This window comes from Electrophorus electricus, chromosome 8, assembly GCF_041902795.1.
Source record: "Electrophorus electricus isolate QZ-2024a chromosome 8, ASM4190279v1, whole genome shotgun sequence".
Classification (NCBI taxonomy): Eukaryota; Metazoa; Chordata; class Actinopteri; order Gymnotiformes; family Gymnotidae; genus Electrophorus; species Electrophorus electricus.
The window spans coordinates 2,138,064-2,157,986 of NC_137504.1; the positions used below are offsets into that span (position 1 = coordinate 2,138,064).

General features: G+C 44.9%; 2 protein-coding genes across 12 annotated transcripts in view; one reads left to right on the forward strand and one right to left on the reverse strand.

Annotated features, from left to right (window-relative positions):
* LOC113586311 (putative E3 ubiquitin-protein ligase HERC1) overlaps positions 1-15,753 on the reverse strand; it is a 207,748-nt gene extending 191,995 nt beyond the window's left edge. For 10 of the 11 annotated variants that reach the window (XM_035527670.2, XM_035527666.2, XM_035527671.2 and 7 more), the window contains exons 1-12: positions 12,962-14,067; positions 9,441-10,458; positions 8,677-8,772; positions 8,142-8,321; positions 7,749-8,060; positions 7,256-7,352; positions 6,885-7,028; positions 6,464-6,591; positions 6,097-6,241; positions 4,619-4,790; positions 1,176-1,310; positions 69-234 (exon numbers count right to left, since the gene is read on the reverse strand). In XM_035527670.2, the coding sequence (XP_035383563.2) occupies positions 69-234; positions 1,176-1,310; positions 4,619-4,790; positions 6,097-6,241; positions 6,464-6,591; positions 6,885-7,028; positions 7,256-7,352; positions 7,749-8,060; positions 8,142-8,321; positions 8,677-8,772; positions 9,441-10,421 (2,556 nt within the window). In that variant the 5' untranslated portion in view covers positions 10,422-10,458; positions 12,962-14,067. Of the gene's footprint in view, positions 1-68; positions 235-1,175; positions 1,311-4,618; positions 4,791-6,096; positions 6,242-6,463; positions 6,592-6,884; positions 7,029-7,255; positions 7,353-7,748; positions 8,061-8,141; positions 8,322-8,676; positions 8,773-9,440; positions 10,459-12,961; positions 14,068-15,618 lie in introns of those variants that run through there. The other variant, XM_035527665.2, reaches the window with a different exon arrangement.
* On the forward strand, positions 14,459-17,706 carry esm1 (endothelial cell-specific molecule 1). Its single transcript, XM_035527674.2, has 3 exons — positions 14,459-15,108; positions 15,939-16,079; positions 16,701-17,706. Exons 1-3 carry the CDS (start codon positions 14,661-14,663, stop codon positions 16,793-16,795), a joined length of 684 nt encoding a protein of 227 aa, XP_035383567.1. The 5' UTR covers positions 14,459-14,660; the 3' UTR covers positions 16,796-17,706.
* The last annotated feature ends 2,217 nt before the right edge of the window (positions 17,707-19,923 follow it).

Consider the following 19,923-nt stretch of genomic DNA (forward strand, 5'->3'; position numbering starts at 1 on the left):
AGATTGTATTGATATGACCCACACTACGAGCTGATGTAAACCCACAGGAGGCGGGCGTGGGGCTGCACCTGCTGTAAGCGTTCAGGCACGTCGGAGTCAATGAGTCTGAAGAGCAGGTTGCGGAGGGGCCTGCCCTGGGCCCCCAGCACGGCCGCACCAGTGGCCCCAGCGTGGGCCAGCGACAGGTGGCTGGACAGCAGCTTCAGACACAGCAGCACGAACTGGTGGTGCTCCCTGCATGAGCGGGCAGGGCAGGAACAAGAGAGAGGCACTGTGGGACAGGCCATATGTGTCTCTGTGTGTGTGTGTGTGTGTGTGTGTGTGTGTGTGTGTGTGTGTGTGTGTGTGTCAGTCTCGACCTTGACTGCCTGCACGTCTGATAGGGTTTCTCCACAGCTGCTGGGGAGACCTTACCACCTCAGGGTCAAGGCAAGACCATCAGGGCTTATCTGTCTCTTTGATAAACACTGTCCACGTCCCCTGATAAACGTCCTCCCCCTCCCTCCAAGGCCGGTGAGCGGAGCCTGAGAAGGACTTGACTGCTGCTTCCTGACACACTGAGTCTACACTCGTGCTACATAAATGCAGCAGCGTCAGGGTACTGACCTCCGACGCCCCATCTGCGGTCGGTATTCCCATATTCACGTGAGAGCAAAGTGACCCTGCAAGCTACACAACTGAAACCATCCGTCTTCTATGTGTGTCTGTACAAGAGTTTGAGTTCTGTCTTCAAACAGAAAGCTACTGAGTGTGCACATGTGTGACTTCTTTGAGGTGAAAGGAGCTGGGCAGTGTGTGTGTGTGTGTGTGTGTGTGTGTGTGTGTGTGTGTGTGTGATCACCTCTTTGAGGAGAACGGGGGTACTGGTGTGTATTTGTGTATGTGCATATTATCTCTTTAAGGAGAACGGGGGTTGAGGTGTGTATTTGTGTGTGTGTGTGTGAGTGTGTGTGTGTCACCTCTTTGAGGAGAATGGGGGTGGAGGTGTGTATTTGTGTGTGTGTGTGTGTGTGTGTCACCTCTTTGAGGAGAATGGGGGTGGAGGTGTGTATTTGTGTGTGTGTGTGTGTGTGTGTGTGTGTGTGTGTGTGTCACCTCTTTGAGGAGAATGGGGGTGGAGGTGTGTGTGTGTGTGTGTGTGTGTGTGTGTGTGTGTGTGTGTGTGTGTGTGTCACCTCTTTGAGGAGAATGGGGGTGGAGGTGTGTCCCTGCTGATGCTGTCACAGTAGCGCTCCAGGAAGCTGCGCAGGTAGGTGAACGTGCTCTCCTCCAGGTCAACACAATACGGCCTGTGCCACGCCACCAGCTGCCTGCCAAGATAAACACACAGACACACACATCATGCACATACATGTATACACACACATACATGTATACACACACATACACACACATACATGTATACACACACATACACACACATACACACACATACACATACACACACATACACATACACACACATACACATACACACACATACACACACATACACACACACACACACACACACATAAAATGAATTTGCACAATAATGGAATTTGTGATCATTGAGATTGGACAAAGGAGGATGCCCTTCTCCCACCCCCTTTGAGTCTTGGTTCCTCTCCAGGTTTCTTCCTCGTGCTCTAGGGAGTTTTTCTTTACCACTGGCACCCTTGGCTTACTCACTGGGACTCAACATCTGCTGAGAAGTCATTAGTCTAATGCAATCATTAAATTAATAACTTTACATTAGTCATTATAAAGTCAGTACTCTAATGTAAAGTCACTATTCTAATACACAACAGTTCATTAACCTACAAAAACAGAATCTGCCTTGACCAAATAATAATAGCAATTAGTTGCAGTTCCTGTCCTTGTAGTAGCAGTAATAGTAGTAGTAACAATTTTAGTAGTAATACTAATAGTAGTAGTAGTAATAATAATAATAATAATATTACTAGTAATGGTTTTATTATTATTAGTAGTAGTAGTAGTAGTAGTCCTACACCTGCTGTAAACACTCAAGCATGTCAGAGGTGATGATATCATTCGTTGGCTAAAGCACTACTCGTAGTAGTAGTGGTGGTGTTTGTCCTAGTACCAGTAAACTTATCATCAGTAGTAATACTAATAGTAGTAGTAGTAATAATAATAATAATAATATTACTAGTAATGGTTTTATTATTATTAGTAGTAGTAGTAGTGGTGGTGTTTGTCCTAGTACCAGTAAACTTATCATCAGTAGTAATACTAATAGTAGTAGTAGTAATAATAATAATAATAATATTACTAGTAATGGTTTTATTATTATTAGTAGTAATAGTAGTGGTGGTGTTTGTCCTAGTACCAGTAAACTTATCATCAGTAGTAATACTAATAGTAGTAGTAGTAATAATAATAATAATAATATTACTAGTAATGGTTTTATTATTATTAGTAGTAATAGTAGTGGTGGTGTTTGTCCTAGTACCAGTAAACTTATCATCAGTAGTAATACTAATAGTAGTAGTAGTAATAATAATAATAATAATATTACTAGTAATGGTTTTATTATTATTAGTAGTAATAGTAGTGGTGGTGTTTGTCCTAGTACCAGTAAACTTATCATCAGTAGTAATACTAATAGTAGTAGTAGTAATAATAATAATAATAATATTACTAGTAATGGTTTTATTATTATTAGTAGTAATAGTAGTGGTGGTGTTTGTCCTAGTACCAGTAAACTTATCATCAGTAGTAATACTAATAGTAGTAGTAGTGGTGGTGTTTGTCCTAGTACCAGTAAACTTATCATCAGTAGTAATACTAATAGTAGTAGTAGTGGTGGTGTTTGTCCTAGTACCAGTAAACTTATCATCAGTAGTAATACTAATAGTAGTAGTAGTGGTGGTGTTTGTCCTAGTACCAGTAAACTTATCATCAGTAGTAATACTAATAGTAGTAGTAGTGGTGGTGTTTGTCCTAGTACCAGTAAACTTATCATCAGTAGTAATACTAATAGTAGTAGTAGTGGTGGTGTTTGTCCTAGTACCAGTAAACTTATCATCAGTAGTAATACTAATAGTAGTAGTAGTAATAATAATAATAATAATATTACTAGTAATGGTTTTATTATTAGTAGTAGTAGTAGTAGTGGTGGTGTTTGTTCTAGTACCAGTAAACTTATCATCAGTAGTAATACTAATAGTAGTAGTAGTAATAATAATAATAATAATATTACTAGTAATGGTTTTATTATTATTAGTAGTAATAGTAGTGGTGGTGTTTGTTCTAGTACCAGTAAACTTATCATCAGTAGTAATACTAATAGTAGTAGTAGTGGTGGTGTTTGTCCTAGTACCAGTAAACTTATCATCAGTAGTAATACTAATAGTAGTAGTAGTAATAATAATAATAATAATATTACTAGTAATGGTTTTATTATTAGTAGTAGTAGTAGTAGTGGTGGTGTTTGTTCTAGTACCAGTAAACTTATCATCAGTAGTAATACTAATAGTAGTAGTAGTAATAATAATAATAATAATATTACTAGTAATGGTTTTATTATTATTAGTAGTAATAGTAGTGGTGGTGTTTGTTCTAGTACCAGTAAACTTATCATCAGTAGTAATACTAATAGTAGTAGTAGTGGTGGTGTTTGTTCTAGTACCAGTAAACTTATCATCAGTAGTAATACTAATAGTAGTAGTAGTGGTGGTGTTTGTTCTAGTACCAGTAAACTTATCATCAGTAGTAATACTAGTAGTAGTAGTAGTGGTGGTGTTTGTCCTAGTACCAGTAAACTTATCATCAGTAGTAATACTAGTAGTAGTAGTAGTGGTGGTGTTTGTCCTAGTACCAGTAAACTTATCATCAGTAGTAATACTAATAGTAGTAGTAGTGGTGGTGTTTGTTCTAGTACCAGTAAACTTATCATCAGTAGTAATACTAGTAGTAGTAGTAGTGGTGGTGTTTGTCCTAGTACCAGTAAACTTATCATCAGTAGTAATACTAATAGTAGTAGTAGTGGTGGTGTTTGTTCTAGTACCAGTAAACTTATCATCAGTAGTAATACTAATAGTAGTAGTAGTGGTGGTGTTTGTTCTAGTACCAGTAAACTTATCATCAGTAGTAATACTAATAGTAGTAGTAGTGGTGGTGTTTGTTCTAGTACCAGTAAACTTATCATCAGTAGTAATACTAATAGTAGTAGTAGTGGTGGTGTTTGTTCTAGTACCAGTAAACTTATCATCAGTAGTAATACTAATAGTAGTAGTAGTAATAATAATAATAATAATAATATTACTAGTAATGGTTTTATTATTATTAGTAGTAGTAGTAGTGGTGGTGTTTGTTCTAGTACCAGTAAACTTATCATCAGTAGTAATACTTTTTCTTTTTCATCAGCAGAGACTGTAGCATAAAGAGATTAACTGTACATTCATGTTTCAATTACTGAATTCTTTCAAGTTAGTCCGTTCTGGTTTAGAGCGTTCTGGTTTCTCACTCACTCATGCACTCTCTCCATTTCTCTCCCTCTTCATTTCTCTCTCACTCTCTCCATCTCTCTACACTCCTCTCTCTCTTTCCCTACACTCCTCTCTTTCTCTCTCTCTCTCTCTATCCAATCTTTTGCTCTCTTCTGAGTTTTTACCTGTCTGTGGGGACTGCTGTCCAAGCCAGGCTGTGGGAGGTGCCTGCTGTGATCTGCTGGATTGACAGCCCTTCTAGACCAATCACTTTCTTAGGCTTGGTGACTGGCGTGGATGTGTGTCCCTGTCCACACTGGCCCATGGCGTTATTGCCCCATGCATATACCTCATTTTCTGAGACAAAACAATATTTAACAAAAAGCATAATAAACATTTTTTTTTATTTTTCATCAGTGCTAGATGCAGTGTGTTGCATTAGAACTTTTTTGCATCCCACACTAAAACAGGTGGAATTTACAGAACAAGTGTGTGAATTTTAAATTATATACTACTTATTCGCAAATAAGGCTGTTACATTTAAAATATGTACAAACATGCATCTAAAGTGTACAGTGTGAGTGTTCAGTCTATATTTTAGTCTATATTTTGTGAGTGTTCAGTGTGGGGTTAGTCTATATTTTGTGAATGTTCAGTGTGGGGTTAGTCTATATTTATTGTGAGTGTTCAGTGTGGGGTTAGTCTATATTTTGTGAATGTTCAGTGTGGGGTTAGTCTATATTTATTGTGCGTGTTCAGTGTGGGGTTAGTCTATATTTATTGTGCGTGTTCAGTGTGGGGTTAGTCTATATTTATTGTGCGTGTTCAGTGTGGGGTTAGTCTATATTTATTGTGCGTGTTCAGTGTGGGGTTAGTCTATATTTATTGTGCGTGTTCAGTGTGGGGTTAGTCTATATTTATTGTGCGTGTTCAGTGTGGGGTTAGTCTATATTTATTGTGCGTGTTCAGTGTGGGGTTAGTCTATATTTATTGTGCGTGTTCAGTGTGGGGTTAGTCTATATTTATTGTGCGTGTTCAGTGTGGGGTTAGTCTATATTTATTGTGCGTGTTCAGTGTGGGGTTAGTCTATATTTATTGTGCGTGTTCAGTGTGGGGTTAGTCTATATTTATTGTGAGTGTTCAGTGTGGGGTTAGTCTATATTTTGTGAGTGTTCAGTTTGGAGTTAATCTATATTTGTCCTCAGGAACATCCCTCTTCAGTATCTAGCAGTAGTCTGATGACACAGAGGGGACCCACTTTCCTTGGTACCGTTTTCCATATTGGACATAATCATATATGAGTATACTGGAACATTATGGGTGATGGAAATTTATGAAAACATATTTGGATTCGGCATGAAAAATACATAAGAAACATGTATTAATGTCTTTGTCTAGTGTAATACGTCAATGTGGTCACTGACATCAAGGCATCAAGCTGAGAAGAGCAGAGTCTACTCCCTGCCTCACGCAGCCAATCAGGGAAGGGTGGATGACTAGGTGATAAAGTTCAGGTGTGTTAATACAGGGGAACACTAGACTACTAGACTGCCCACTGTGGGCAGGACAGAGTTGGACCAGCGCAGCTGGACTCAGACAGCCCACGAGGATAGGTGTGAGTGGACACAGCATGTGTGTGTGTGTTTGTGTGGTCAGCCCTCACCGTGGGACAGGGCAAGACAGTGGCTGTCTCCACACGAGATGTCTATGACCTTGGTGATGCTCAGCTCCTCTATGAAGCGGGGCCTGAGAGACGTGGTTTCAGATGAGCCACAGCCCAGACAGGAACCACAGCCCCAGGCAAACACCTGGAAATACACACACGCACGCACGCAAGTGGACATGGACATGAGACTCAGTGTGGGAATATAATAGTGAAGAGGCAAGGATCAATCTTATCGAGATGCATTTCTGTGTACAGGCTTTTGCAATGACATAAATAATATGACCAAACAAGAACAAAAACTCAATCTGTGGACTGGGAATGCACGTGCCTGCGTGCGTATGTGTATGTACAGGTGTGTGTGTACCTGTCCTGCAGAAGTTAATGCCAGTGAGCACTGACTGCCAGCACACACTTTCCTGATAATGTAACCATGCAAAGCTTCAATCACTTTGGGCCTATACACACGATTCGTGTCCCCATGTCCAAGTTTCCCTAAAACACACACACACACACAAATTTCAAAGAGGAACATGCACAGACACGCACGCACAGACACATACAAAGACACAAACAGTACACTTCACACTTATCTTAACACCCAACACCATCGGAAGTGAAATTCTGAAAGCTTAGTGAAGAACACTTCCTTCTGCAAGACTCAGTCTTTACATATAAACACTGCAATACAAAGACATATTTGTTCAATAGTAGATTTTCTATGTTGAACTGAAGCAGAGAGTCTTTCTGAATGATGACTCAGCCCTGCTGTCAGATCCCTGACTGACCGTTGTCTCCGCCTCCGAAGGACCAGACCACACGGCCGTCCTGTGACACAGCGATGGTGTGAGAACTACCACAGGCAGCCTGGCCCACCCCGCTAATGTCCTTCACCAGGGTGGGGACATTCCTACTGTGACTGTCACTGTGGCCTAGAGAGAGAGAGAGAGAGAGAGACAGAGAGAGAGACACACAGAGAGAGAGAGGAGAGAAAGAGGGAGAGAGGAAAAGAAAATATTTTAGCAATACAGTATTCTTTTGTCATGCCAATAAATCTCATTTAAACTGAAACTGAATTGAGAGGAAGAAAGAAAGAAAGAAAGACAGACAGACAGACAGACAGACAGACAGAGAGAGAGAGAGAAACTGAAACACATACCAAGCCGGCCAAAATCTCCCTCTCCCCAGGTGTACAGCTCTCCATCACTGGTCACTGCTGCACTATGTCTGTAGCCAGCAGACACACACACCACCACCTAGCAAACAAGAGGAGAGAACACACACACACACACACACACACACACACACACAAGAGAAGACTATACAACCCCAAAGTGGAGCCCAAAAATGCCCATAACAACCACACAAAATACACTAATACAGTGTAAATGATACCAAACACCCTTAGAAAAGACCATCAAAATGTCTGTGAATAAAATCACTTGTGACTCATCCATTTGCCTTTACAACATTTACTATTTATTCATTTATTTTTGTAATTTTAATACACTGAAAGATTAGAGTGTGCTCATCAAACAAACCACAAAATCCCTTATAGTGCCCCATCCCCACCAACAGGGCACACGCGCACACATCACCCAGTGCTGGTCAGCAAAGCAACAGAGCTAACAGTCTGAGCGGTGGTTCCTCACCTTCCCAAGCAGGGGGCCCTGTATAATCTTGGGGTACTTCTGCGTGGCACTGTTACCATGGCCCAGTTTGCCGTAGTCTCCGTCGCCCCAGCTGAAGACCTCGCCGTCGGCCGTGACGGCCAGCGTGTGCCCATCCGAGCCCTTGGACGAGGACACCTTGCACACGGCGCGCGGGGGGTCCAGTGCCAACTTCTTGGGCACAGCCTGGTTGTTGGAGTCGCCCAGGCCCAGACGGCCATAGCTGCCCTTACCGCAGGCCCGCACAGAGCCGTCGGCCGACACGGAGAAGGTGCAGTACTGACCAGCCTCGATCTGCACACCCATATGTTTATATCGCTTTATGTAAACAACATGGGATACCACACACACCCACACACACACACACACACACACCGTCTGTGCGTGGCTAAAGCCGTGTGCCAGTTTGGGCTGTAGGATCTTCTCCAGAGTGCCCTCAGCCAGTTGGTGACTGCTGTTACTGCCCCACACGTACACCTGCACCACGTCCCCCTCAGAGCTGGGGACTGAGCCCACACTGCAAGAGCACAGGCAGCTCGACGCCAGGGCGCAGATCTGGACACACACACAGACAGACACACGCACGCACGCAAGCACACACGCACAAGCACACACGCACAAGCACACACGCACAAGCACACACGCGCGCACACACGCGCGCACACACGCACACACGCACACACGCGCACACACGCACACACACACTAGGTATTTTGGGTAGTTTCAACCATCCCACACACTGAGAACGGTTCACTATACACAGGAGAACAGTAAAGCTGAACTAAACCTGGCAGCAACCAACAACACAAACAAACAATGGGAAGCACTAATAAAGTACACACACACACACACACACACACACACACACACACACACACACACACACACACACACACACACACACACACACCTCCTCCAGGAGACAGAGCGCTGCATGTGAGAGACTGCAGAGGCCATCTGCGTCCTTCTTAAGCACCTGAGTGTTGGCAACATCACCACGAAAACCCTGAGAGAGTAAACAACAACAACACCCAATAAATAACCTTAAATTTTACATTATCAGAAAAGTACAAGTCTTGATATTTCTACCAAACTAACAGAACAGAAGTTCAACACTCCCTGTGTATAATTCTCCCCTCAGCAGATACCAGACAGGCCCCACCAATCACCCACGCTGCCAACTGACCCCCACATCGCCCACACTGCCAGCTGACCCCACACTTGTACCAAAGCACAGGACAGGACAAAGCGTGGCTTGGTGGTTAATGTGGACACTGTCTCCAGCCGGAAGGAGCCAGAGGACTTAACACGGCATCTCCTTCTGCGCTGAGTGGTCCCTGTTCCGCAGAACCCCGTCCCTCAGCGGAGGGCTTTCAAAGGCCTGGCCGGCTGCCAGGAGCCCACAGGCAGTGGAGGAGAAGATCATAACAGGGTTGTGCAGGAGAAGATAGACCAAAGGAGAACAGAAGAGAGGAGAGGATAGGAGAGGAGAGGAGGAGAGGAGAACAGAGGGGAGGAAAGGAGAACAGAGGAGAGCAGAACTCTTACTGAGAGAGGAAGGCGGTGGATGAGAGCTCACTGACAGTAATGGTGCGGTGGAGCTCCTATGTGTGTGTGTGTGTGTGTGTGTGTGTGTGTGTGTGTGTGTGTTCTGTGAGAACCACAAGCACCTACCGAATACTGCCATATCTGCAGCATGATCTGGGTGATGAGCTCATAGCCGACGCCCAGCGGCTCCGAAGAGGAAGGTGACGATGAAGATGATGACGATGAGGACGGTGACGATGAGGAAAACGGAGAAGAGGCAGCCAGAGCCACCTCCACCCACTCCAGGAGGAAGCGCAGAGAGCCCCTCTGCACGGCAAGGCCCAGGAGGAGCTCCAGCGCCAGGCGGCGGCCGGCCCGGTCCGCCCCGGAGCTGCTCACTGCTGTCCTCTTCAAGAAATCGCTCACTTGAGCCAAGCAGTCCAACCCCACTGCCGGGATCTTGTTCTCGTTGGCCAGCGAGAGCGGGGGCAGGGCAGCGAGCACGGAGGAAGCGGTGCCCAGCACCTCGTTGCAGAGGGCAGCGTCAGACGTTTCCTCCACGCCCCTGTGCTGCCAGCTCTGCCGGAGCAGAGCGAACAGGAGGCTCAGGCCCGTGCGCACGCCCATCTCGATCAGCACGTCCGTGCCCGACTTGACGCGCCCCCCGCCCGCCTGCCATGGCTCGGCCGCAGGCTCCAGGGCACCCCCATCCACGGCAGAGGAGGCCGGCGGCGGTGGCGCCGGGGCTGCGCGGAAGCGGTCGTGGTACTTGCTGTGGAGTGCGTAGTAGACCCTCTGCAGCACCAGCAGCCGGTGATGCAGGGACAGGGCGTAGGGCGTGCGGGCGAGCACGCGGCGACCCAGGCACCGCTGGCTGTGCAGCAGGGCGGATAGGTAGCCCTCCCGCTCCTCATCAGCGCCAACGTCCTGCTGGAAGTCCGGCAGGCGCGGTCCCAGCAGGTCCTGCATGGGCTGAGCCAGGCCCACCAGCTCCTTGCTCTGGAGCAGCTTGCTGTACAGCAGGGCTGCGCCGGGCCGGGTGGCCGTGCGCATGCTGTCCTCCACGGCCCAAGAGCCGTTCAGGTGCTCCTGCCACTGTAGCATCACGTGGGTCTGACAAGGCACCATATCTGCACATTATCCTCACACACACAGGGGCCCGCAGCTGTGGTGCAGGAGAGGGGGAGAGAAACACGGGTGTTGAGATGGAAAACTTAGCTACTCAACACTTCAAGGTGCTTATTCCAAAACATCTCACAAAATGAGAGGAAGGTTGTAACCTTAACTGCACACAGCCTTTACCTTTGACCAGGAAATTAATAACTCAGGTGTAAGGACCAAGAAAAAACCAATACAAAGCCAAACTGTAGTTGCCCCTCTCTGTGGGAAACTGAATAACAGCGCGCATGCGTGCACACCCACAACCACACACACACCCACACCCACCCACACCCACACACACAGAAGCTCTGCTACATTAGCCAGTGATGATGATGATGATGATGATGATGATGATGATGATGATGATGATGATCTGGGCTTTACAGTTAGCAAAGGTTAAAAAAAACCTATAAGTATTACTTCAGAGCTGCAAAAATATATATATTGATAAAGGCTGTCCTGTGATGTAGAGATACTGGGGTTTACATGTAGCAGCCTGCTGACCTGAGTGAGTCTGACACTGACATACAAACAGGGTCCAGCCTCATTTCCACAGCACCTCTGGGGTCCGTCAGGAAATCCAGCAATGCATCTCTCTCCCTCTCTCTCTCCCTCTCCCTCCATCCCTCTTCTTCCCCCCATGCTCACAGTTTATCACTTCACCCAGAACTTATTACACCACTGCTGCTATATAGTTTCCCTGTGTATAAAAATATAACAGGAAGCATCTCAAGGCTTTTACGCTGGGGTAATCACAGGCTTCACACAGATGGGGCTGGAGCCTTTATTTTTACACAGGGAAAGGTGAAGACATTATAGAATCTACCAAAACATGTCACATTAAGGCATTCTGGAACTTCAGACAGCCTGTGGCTTTAAATCCGTGAGAGACTGAATCTCCAGAAAACAAAATCTGAGAAAACACATTAAAACAAGCATGTCATCACACTGAGGAGTTCACTATTTTACTACAATTTTTTTTAATTGCCTTATTTACATTAAACATTTCTTTTTGGTGTATTAGTACAGAAATATCAGACTGTTCTGGCAGAGCAGGTACAGTGAGGTGCTGCTCACACCAAGGTTCACTGTCCAGGGAGAAGATATATACACACACTGAGAAGATTCCAGGTGAGCAGCTTAACAGCTGATCAAGAACATGAAACGTTCTGGTTCTCTGGAATCTCTGTATTTCACCACAGTTCTGAATCTCTGTTTTACGTGCCTCTGCCGTGAACATGCAGCTATATGTAGGAGGCACAGACAGCAGGCGTGAGCCATGCGAGGCAGGCGAGGCAGGCGCCTGCAGTGATGTTTAGCACTGAGCTTGATACACATCATTACCAGCAGGCCAGCACGCGTTGGAAGGGGCAAACAGAACGGCTTTAGGAAGACCGAAGCTATGTGATAACCATGACAACTACAGTTCCAGCCGTGCGAGAAGCTTGTCGTTTTTCACAGGGAGGGGCCAGGAATGCACATGACAGGCACAGATTTACATATAGGAAGACAGAACCATAAGAACAGATGAGCTCCAGAAGTGCGGACGCTATTAATTGATACTGGCGTTTACGGCGGGGCTCAAGAATGAGATATTAGGGTAAAGTGGCGCCCATGGAGCTGATAACTTACACTCCTCCTCTCTATAGACCATAACTACGCTCGTGCTGAAGCCAAGTACTGAAGGACACGGGTACAGCCAGAGTGCTCATTATACTGAACAGCATACACTGATCAGCATGCAGCCAGAGTGCTCATTATACTGAACAGCATACACTACAATGAGACAAACACAGCTCTAGTGCGTGTGTGTGTGTGTGTTATTGGACAGCATACACTAGAATGAGACAAACACAGCACTAGTGCAACTTTGAAGTATGTTAGGATTAAGAAACCCAAAATGTCTGCTAATATTGTCCAGTCAATGACCCTACATGGAATCATTACACAGGCACCTAGTATCAGCCATATGGAAGGTTTCACAAAACGTCATTTGACAATAACATGCTAACACTTTTTTTCTACACTTACATAGGCTCTACAACACTATTATTGAGAATGCCTACATCCTATAAACAGAGATATTTATTGACTTTATTTAGCTTTCTGTCTTTAATACAGAAACGTCGGACACCTCAGCGGCCACAGAGAAACGTCGGACATCTCAGTGGTCATAAAGTAACATCAGGCATTTCCAAATGGACATGTGTCAAATACCTTCTGCTAAACAAGTAACTCTAATCGCCAGCGCAGTAGCGCTCTCGGTGTTACATCTCAGCTGAGACTCGACACACTGGGACACGAAGTAACAGTGTCGCGACTCACAGCGCCAACGTTAGAAATGTTTCCGTCTTAAACGAGCCCGACACGACACGACGGTGTGAGACGACAACTCTTCTAGCTAGGACAGCCAGCGAGGGTCAAAGCCATACGCCACATCGAAAGTGACACCTCAAAATTCCCTCAACGTCTTTAGACTATATAAGTCCCAAAGCAGGCAGTCTTACCTGTCAACCCTGTCACGCCGTTACGACTCGGCAGCGCTGCTCCCTGAGGAGAGCTTTAAACGTCCTGGAGCTAGCTAGCACCGGTTAAAAAAAACGGATTTTACAGAGCGGCCACATTACACACCTAACCTGGCTACCTCTTCGAGGTTTGGGAACTGTAACGATGAGGACAGTTGCTTATATCGAAATGTTTTTCTGTCACCGTCCCGTTGAAATGTTGCTTAACAGCCAGCTAGCGCTAGCTAAGCCCAGCTAGCTAAGGAAGCTAACGCTACTACGACTGCGCGAGCACTCAGCGTTGCCAAGAAAAACAGCGCCATAGGCGTGAGCGTGCCGTGAAACGTCACAGCGGGAGCGCGCCGGCAGCGCAGTTCTCGTTGCGACTCACCGTTAAGCGCCAGAGCGGGAGCGCGCCGAGAGCGCAGTTTGCGTTGGGATGCGCCGTTAAACGTCACACCGATCCGCTATTTCAGGGCTCATGATAAGCTATGGTAATTAAAATGAACTGAAATACGATCTTGTTAAATTAATGACTGAAAATGCTTATAACGATTCGGGGTTTTTTTCAATTATTATTATTATCAAATAGCCTATTAATTATGACTACTATTTATTATCAAATAACGGCTTGTTCATTTTAATAGATATGCCTACTTTAAGACTTCAGGATTCAATTCTATCCATTAGGAAGGAAAGGCTATTCGATAGTTTAACTGGGCTATATGCTACCAGTCGTGCCATGTGTCGGATATCTCAGGTGTAGAAGCACAAACACACAGTGGGAGGCAAGGGTCTACAATCACTTCTCTAGAAAGGCACTCAACAGCCAACACAGAACAAAAGGTCGTTTTTTAACGCTCGGAAGAATATTCCCTTCAGAAAACGCCTTCTCTGGTGCATGTGGGTGACCAATACTGCTGTGCTATCGCCACCTAGTGGCTGACTAATTTAACACAGATACCTGCGAATAAATGAACGTGCTAATATTGATCCACCAGCGGGTTTCACAAAAGCATGGCAGCACAAAGTCCATCGCTGAATACTCACTGACAACACTAAAGCTTTTTAGAAACTGGAAATATTGGGTATTTGTATGAAATCTACTGTGGTCAGAGTTTTTGTCCATAATCATTATGTTTATATATATATATATATATATATATATATATATATATATATATATATATATATATATATATATATATATATATATATATATATATATATATATATATATATATATATATATAAAATGCACATATATAGCCTATTATATGTGATATATTGCCATCTAAACCCCAACTGCATGTGAACTCGTTGGCCACGGAAGGCAGATCTGGGGTCAGCCTTTATACTTATATCGTGTTTTGTAGCATCTTTTCCATGATTTGTGATTTCACTGCGGGCGTGAGGAGGGACGTGGACTTTACAGAGAGGCGACTCGGGTGTCGATCCGTCTGATTATTCCTTCCCTGTCCTGTTCCCTCACTTGCCCAGGGCACGGCGAGGCGTACGCAGGAGCCCGAGGAGTTCAAACAAACATCCCGATACTTAACTAGTGACATCATTTTGCACGAATTTCAATTCCTGGATGGCAGTTGGGCTCCCAGTTCCACTTCCATGCCGGATTTCTAAAACAAGAGCGAAGGCTGGCAAACGGACAACAACACCGGATTGAGGAAGCTGACGAGCGCATACCATGTGCAAAACAAACTTGTTTAAAGCTCCGAGCTGTCCGACACACTATTGCACTGCAACCGAGGACACGTCGTTCGTGCTGGGCTACTCCCGTGTGGTCACACACCCAGCGCAGTCTTTTTCCGGCACGCGGCGGTCAGTCATGCATTTGTTCATCTTTGCGGTCTTTTTAGCGTTCGAGCTGCGCGGGGCTGCTGCTTGGAGCCCGAGCGTTAAGTACGCGGTGAACTGCCCGGAGCGATGCAGCGCAGAGCTGTGCGGCTCGACGCAGCGCTGCAGGCGAACGGTGCTGGACGACTGCGGGTGCTGCCAGGTTTGTGCGGCGGGAAGAGGAGAGCACTGCTACCGGACAGTCTCCGGCATGCACGGCGTAAAGTGCGGAGCCGGACTTTACTGCGACTTCTACAAAGACGAGGACGAATACGGAGATGAATATGGCATTTGTAAAGGTACGATCTTCTGCACAACTCACCTCTAGCGATGTACGGTTTGTAATCGGGTACCCGGTCGTCCCTGGATGACTGACGGACCTATTACGTACTAATACATCACGACAGAATTCGTATCGTGCAGCCAAGCGTCATGTGGCTGACGGTGATCTTATTTTACGGTAGCGATTTGGCAACTGTGCGTGTGCTACGTTTGGTAGTATATTATATTTACGACCAAGTACCCGCGATAAATGACTTTCAAGATTTTCAAACAAAATACCCATAGTTGCATAAAACCGCTGTACCAAAAATAAAGCAAATGAATAAAAAGAACTATCAATTGTTCTTATAAATACTTGAATGTAATTGTAATGAATAAATATAACTTGTGCATATTTAAATAATGCATATGTATAATTACCAATTAGATAATGTTTGGAACGCCTTTCCACACAGAAATTTGCATTTACAAAGTGACAACTGTGTTACATGGGCAATGTGTGAAAGTGGAATTCTGTTAACACTCACAGTGTGTACATAAATCCAGCTGATACTAACAGACACTGCTATAAGCCGTTGAAACACCGTGGAAGTTATTCCAACTCTGGGGGGTTTGCTGGTGGCGCTCAGTAATGACACCCCTGACCACGGCGAGACGAATCTGTCAAAGCAGAAATAGAACAACAGAGTTGATGAATCTGTAGAGATGTTCTTAAAGGTCTCTCTCTCTCTCTCTCTCTCTCTCTCTCTCTCTCTCTCTCTCTCTCTCTCTCTCTCTCTCTCTCTCTCTCTCTCTCTCTCTCTCTCTCTCTCTCTCTCTCTCTCTCTCTCTCTCTCTCCTTCACCAGAGTGTATGTACGGCACGTACGGGGTAGAATGTCGGAAGACTTGCACGTGCAAAGCAGGTGGACTCTGCGACCGCGAGACAGGCGCGTGCCTCACCTTCAAGTTCCTGGCAAAAATGGCCAGCAACCTCAAGGCGCACGAGGGTGAGTGTTCTCTCGGCAGGCTGCACCCGCGTCCTTCGCCCTCCGGCGCATGGACGGTGGAGCTGTCTGCACGTGACGGCTGAAACCCAGATGGGTTCTGCGGCCACACGCGGGGGTCTCTCTCAAAGTTAGGAAAGGTCGACCTTGAAAGTCAGCTTGCGCGCGACAGTATGACGACTCCTAAACCTTTAACACGTTTGCAGTGCCATTGGATTGAGGAAGTGCCAAGTTTAACAATGTTATATCTTGTTTTGAATTCGATATCTTGTAACCTGTTAAATTCCCTGTTCCAGGCAAAAATAATCACATGGTTATTTTATTCATTTATCAGTTAATAATAAATGTAGCAATTATTTGATAAATTGATTTGTTATTATAAAATGATACACATGTATCATTCCCTGTTCCAGGCAAAAATAATTACATAGTTTTATTCATTTATTAGTTAATAATGAATGTACCAATTATTTGATTAATTGATTTGTTATTGGTTATTATTTATCCTAAGGAATTCTTCATTGCAATTTATATGTCACCAATACTGAAATGCATGCTGATGTTTTGTATCTGGTGAACAGCAGAATTGAATGAACTGGCGGATTGTGTGGCTTTGCTGTGCAGGTGATGACATCGCGTCTGGAGACGGCAGCTCCAGCACGGCTAGAGCCAGGCACGCAGAGCGGTCAGACATGACGAAGGGGCTCCCACCTCGCTGACATCCACCCCGATCTTAGTCTAGAGACACCAGACATGTAGCATTGTAAAATAAGGACAAAAAAATTGATAAATATATATATATATTTTTTAATATGTTTAAATTGGTATTAATGTTATATCAGAGAATTTTGTGCAATGTCTCGAGAGTTGCCAGTGCCGGTCATGATGTCATACTAAAGCGGTTTCTCGTGCATGTATATTCAGACACATGCAGGCTTTTACAGTAATGTCTTAAACACACACACAGAGTTATTACAGAGTCAAAGTACATGTACGATCATACATATGTAACCAAATATGCATAAGAGAGGCAACACATATTGATCTTGCATTTTAGTTGTAGTCTGCTGATCCAGATTTAGGCGCTGGATCGTGTCAACACTCAACCTGCTTTGGTTTTAGCTATTCATAATAATGTGATTTGTTCTTGGGTGTTTTCATCTGAAGAGACACAGATACAGTGTTTGCTGTTCTCTTTCTCTTTTTTCTTGCTAAGTACTGTATACTGCATAATCTGTGGAATTACACTCCTGTGGTCTTTAGAAGTCCCTGGGCGTCTGTGAAGTCTGTCGCAGTGAGACACGGCGTGCTTTTATTCTGCTCAGATGTTCTCTGGATGGGCTTTCATATCCAAGTAAACTAAGCACAAGGACAAAAAAAGGAAAATCTAGGGTGGTTTTGATGCTCAGTATTTGCTGATGTCATGTTTATTCTTGTGCTTTACAACAATGTAAATTCTATTTGAAGTTCTAAAAAGGCAGAAATCAGTGTTTAATTTATGACTTCAAATTAAAGGTCTTTTGAGTCATTGTATGCTCATATTATGAAAGTTGAAGATTTCAAAGTGTATGTACTATATAAATGTTTTCTGCAAATAAAAAAGTAACCTGATATCATACTTTGATTGAAACTGAGGAGGGCTTGTGTCATGTTGTGAGGGTTTTAGTCTGAAATACACTACAATACCCAGGGCCTTTCCTCTTTCTCACCATTCAAACAGCTGATGCACCTGGAAAGTGCCAAAAATACCCCCGGAAGGTTATAAATACCCCCAAGCCCTCGAGCCTTCGAGCCCCAGCACGGCCTTGTTTTCCAGGGTCCCACTTGTTTGTTTCCCGTGCTTCCTGACACCTGTGAAAATGGCTGTCCTTCCTGTTGTTGTTGTGTCTGCCTCAGAGTCAAAAATGCCTGGAATTTGCCAAGTGACAAACGTCACAGGGAGAAGCGTGGAGCTTCCGGAGGTGTCGCACATGGGGTTGTCTTTCCCAGAGCATATGTCTAAACACCCGAACGTAAACAGGGTTTATTGACATGGAAAGAAACAAGCGCAAATATCAGCTAATTTATTTACCAGCCTTGTACCGGTGAGAAGGCACACAGCACATGCTTCTCCTGTTTGTTTGGCTGTTTGTTTGTTGCTTGTCTTAGGTTCTTTTTCTGTCATTGGTTTTATTTTTTGTTGTTGTTGTTGTTTGTTTTGCTTTATTTCATCAACATTAAAGAGAACAACGAGGCCTGGGTCTGTGGGTCATTAGATGACAACAGGAATCCAAAAGAATCACTACACCTGAGACGTTTGAGAGCTTATCTGAGGTAAAAAGTCGTTGGACAGGTGTTTTATACGTCAGCACGCTCCGTTGGGTCTGATCATTTTGAAGCTCAGTTCGTCATAGTTTGTCAGTCATTCTAAACGGAGACATGTTCTAGAGAAGTGCGCCCACTTTTTGATAGTTGATACTGATAAAATATTTGATATTGTTGAAAGGTTTGAAGTCACTAACATGGTGCATTCCATTGACATTTATTGTATGGTATATTGTCCCCGTCTCTCAGAACTAGTGCAGGAGTTTGGCTTGAGCAGAGTGGAGTGTGTGGGTTAGGCTTCATGGTCTGTAATGACTGATCAGAACCTGGTCAAGAGAAAGGACAGCAAAAAGACATGGAGAGACACAGAAGAGACATGGAGAGACAAGGAGAGACATGGACAGACACAGAAAGACACGGAATAACATGGAAAGGCATGGAGAGACATGGTGAGTCATGCAGAAGAAGATGTTGGGGAGAGAGAAAAAGAAGTTGAGGAATGGAGTAAAAGAAGAGGGAGAGCGATAGAAGGTCAAAGAGAGCTAGAGAGCATGAACAGGATCGGGGGGAGGGCTGTGCGTGGAGAGGGAGCTCGGACAGGGCTGGTCCTCTGTGAGCTTGCATGGTGCTGAACGTCTCAAGCACACACGCTCCCAAGGTTCCCCAGAGAACCGCAAAGCGTCAAGTCCCACAGCCAAACAAAGAGTCTGCGCTCAATAACAGGAAAGCCGTGGTGAGAAGTACCCCTTATCGGAGACCCCGAACACGTCATCCTGGCCCACCCAGTAAATACGTGTGATTTACAGCAAGGGTCCCCAGCCCCGCCTTGTCCCCAACCCTGACCCCGCCTCCAGCAGTAAGTGCTTGTTTATTAGGCCCAGGTGCAGCACATCACGACAGGGCACACAAGCGGTGGGCCGTGACCTTCTAGGAAATGAAGGGACGTCTAAGTCCCCTGCCTGGGAAACAATGCATCGGATATCCAAATCTGGAAATCATTGACCTGGTGAAAATAACTGATTAGAGGATTGGCATTCCACAGACTTCTCGAGGTGACTGTGAGGTGGGCAGATTTTTATTATTGTTTTGTTTTGGGTTTTTGCACGCAGGCCTGCACACTGAGTGGAGCTGCTTGGCCCAGTCTCAGGAATTTTCTCCTGGAGGAATGCTACTGATTCAGGAAACAGGTTGCGATCATACTCTGGGCTTTTAACAGGTTGAAGGAGAGGTCAAAGGAGAGGTCATACATTCTAAGTGAGTAAATGACAAAGCACTTTGGATAAGAGCATCTTCTAAGTGCCGTAAATGTAAATGTGAAATGTAAAGGGGTCCTGGCCCTGGCCAGGCTAAGATAAAAATGCACACCAATTGCTCTGGGACTGTAAGTCCACAGCTACACATCAGCAGATTAACAAAACACTTAAAGATCCACCAAAGTGACAACAGATCTGACTGGCACTGGACTGACAGGTTTCCCTCATCAGCACAACGCTGTAGCCAGGGGTGGGACTGGGCTCACACTGCCTGTGTCAATAGGGTCCCA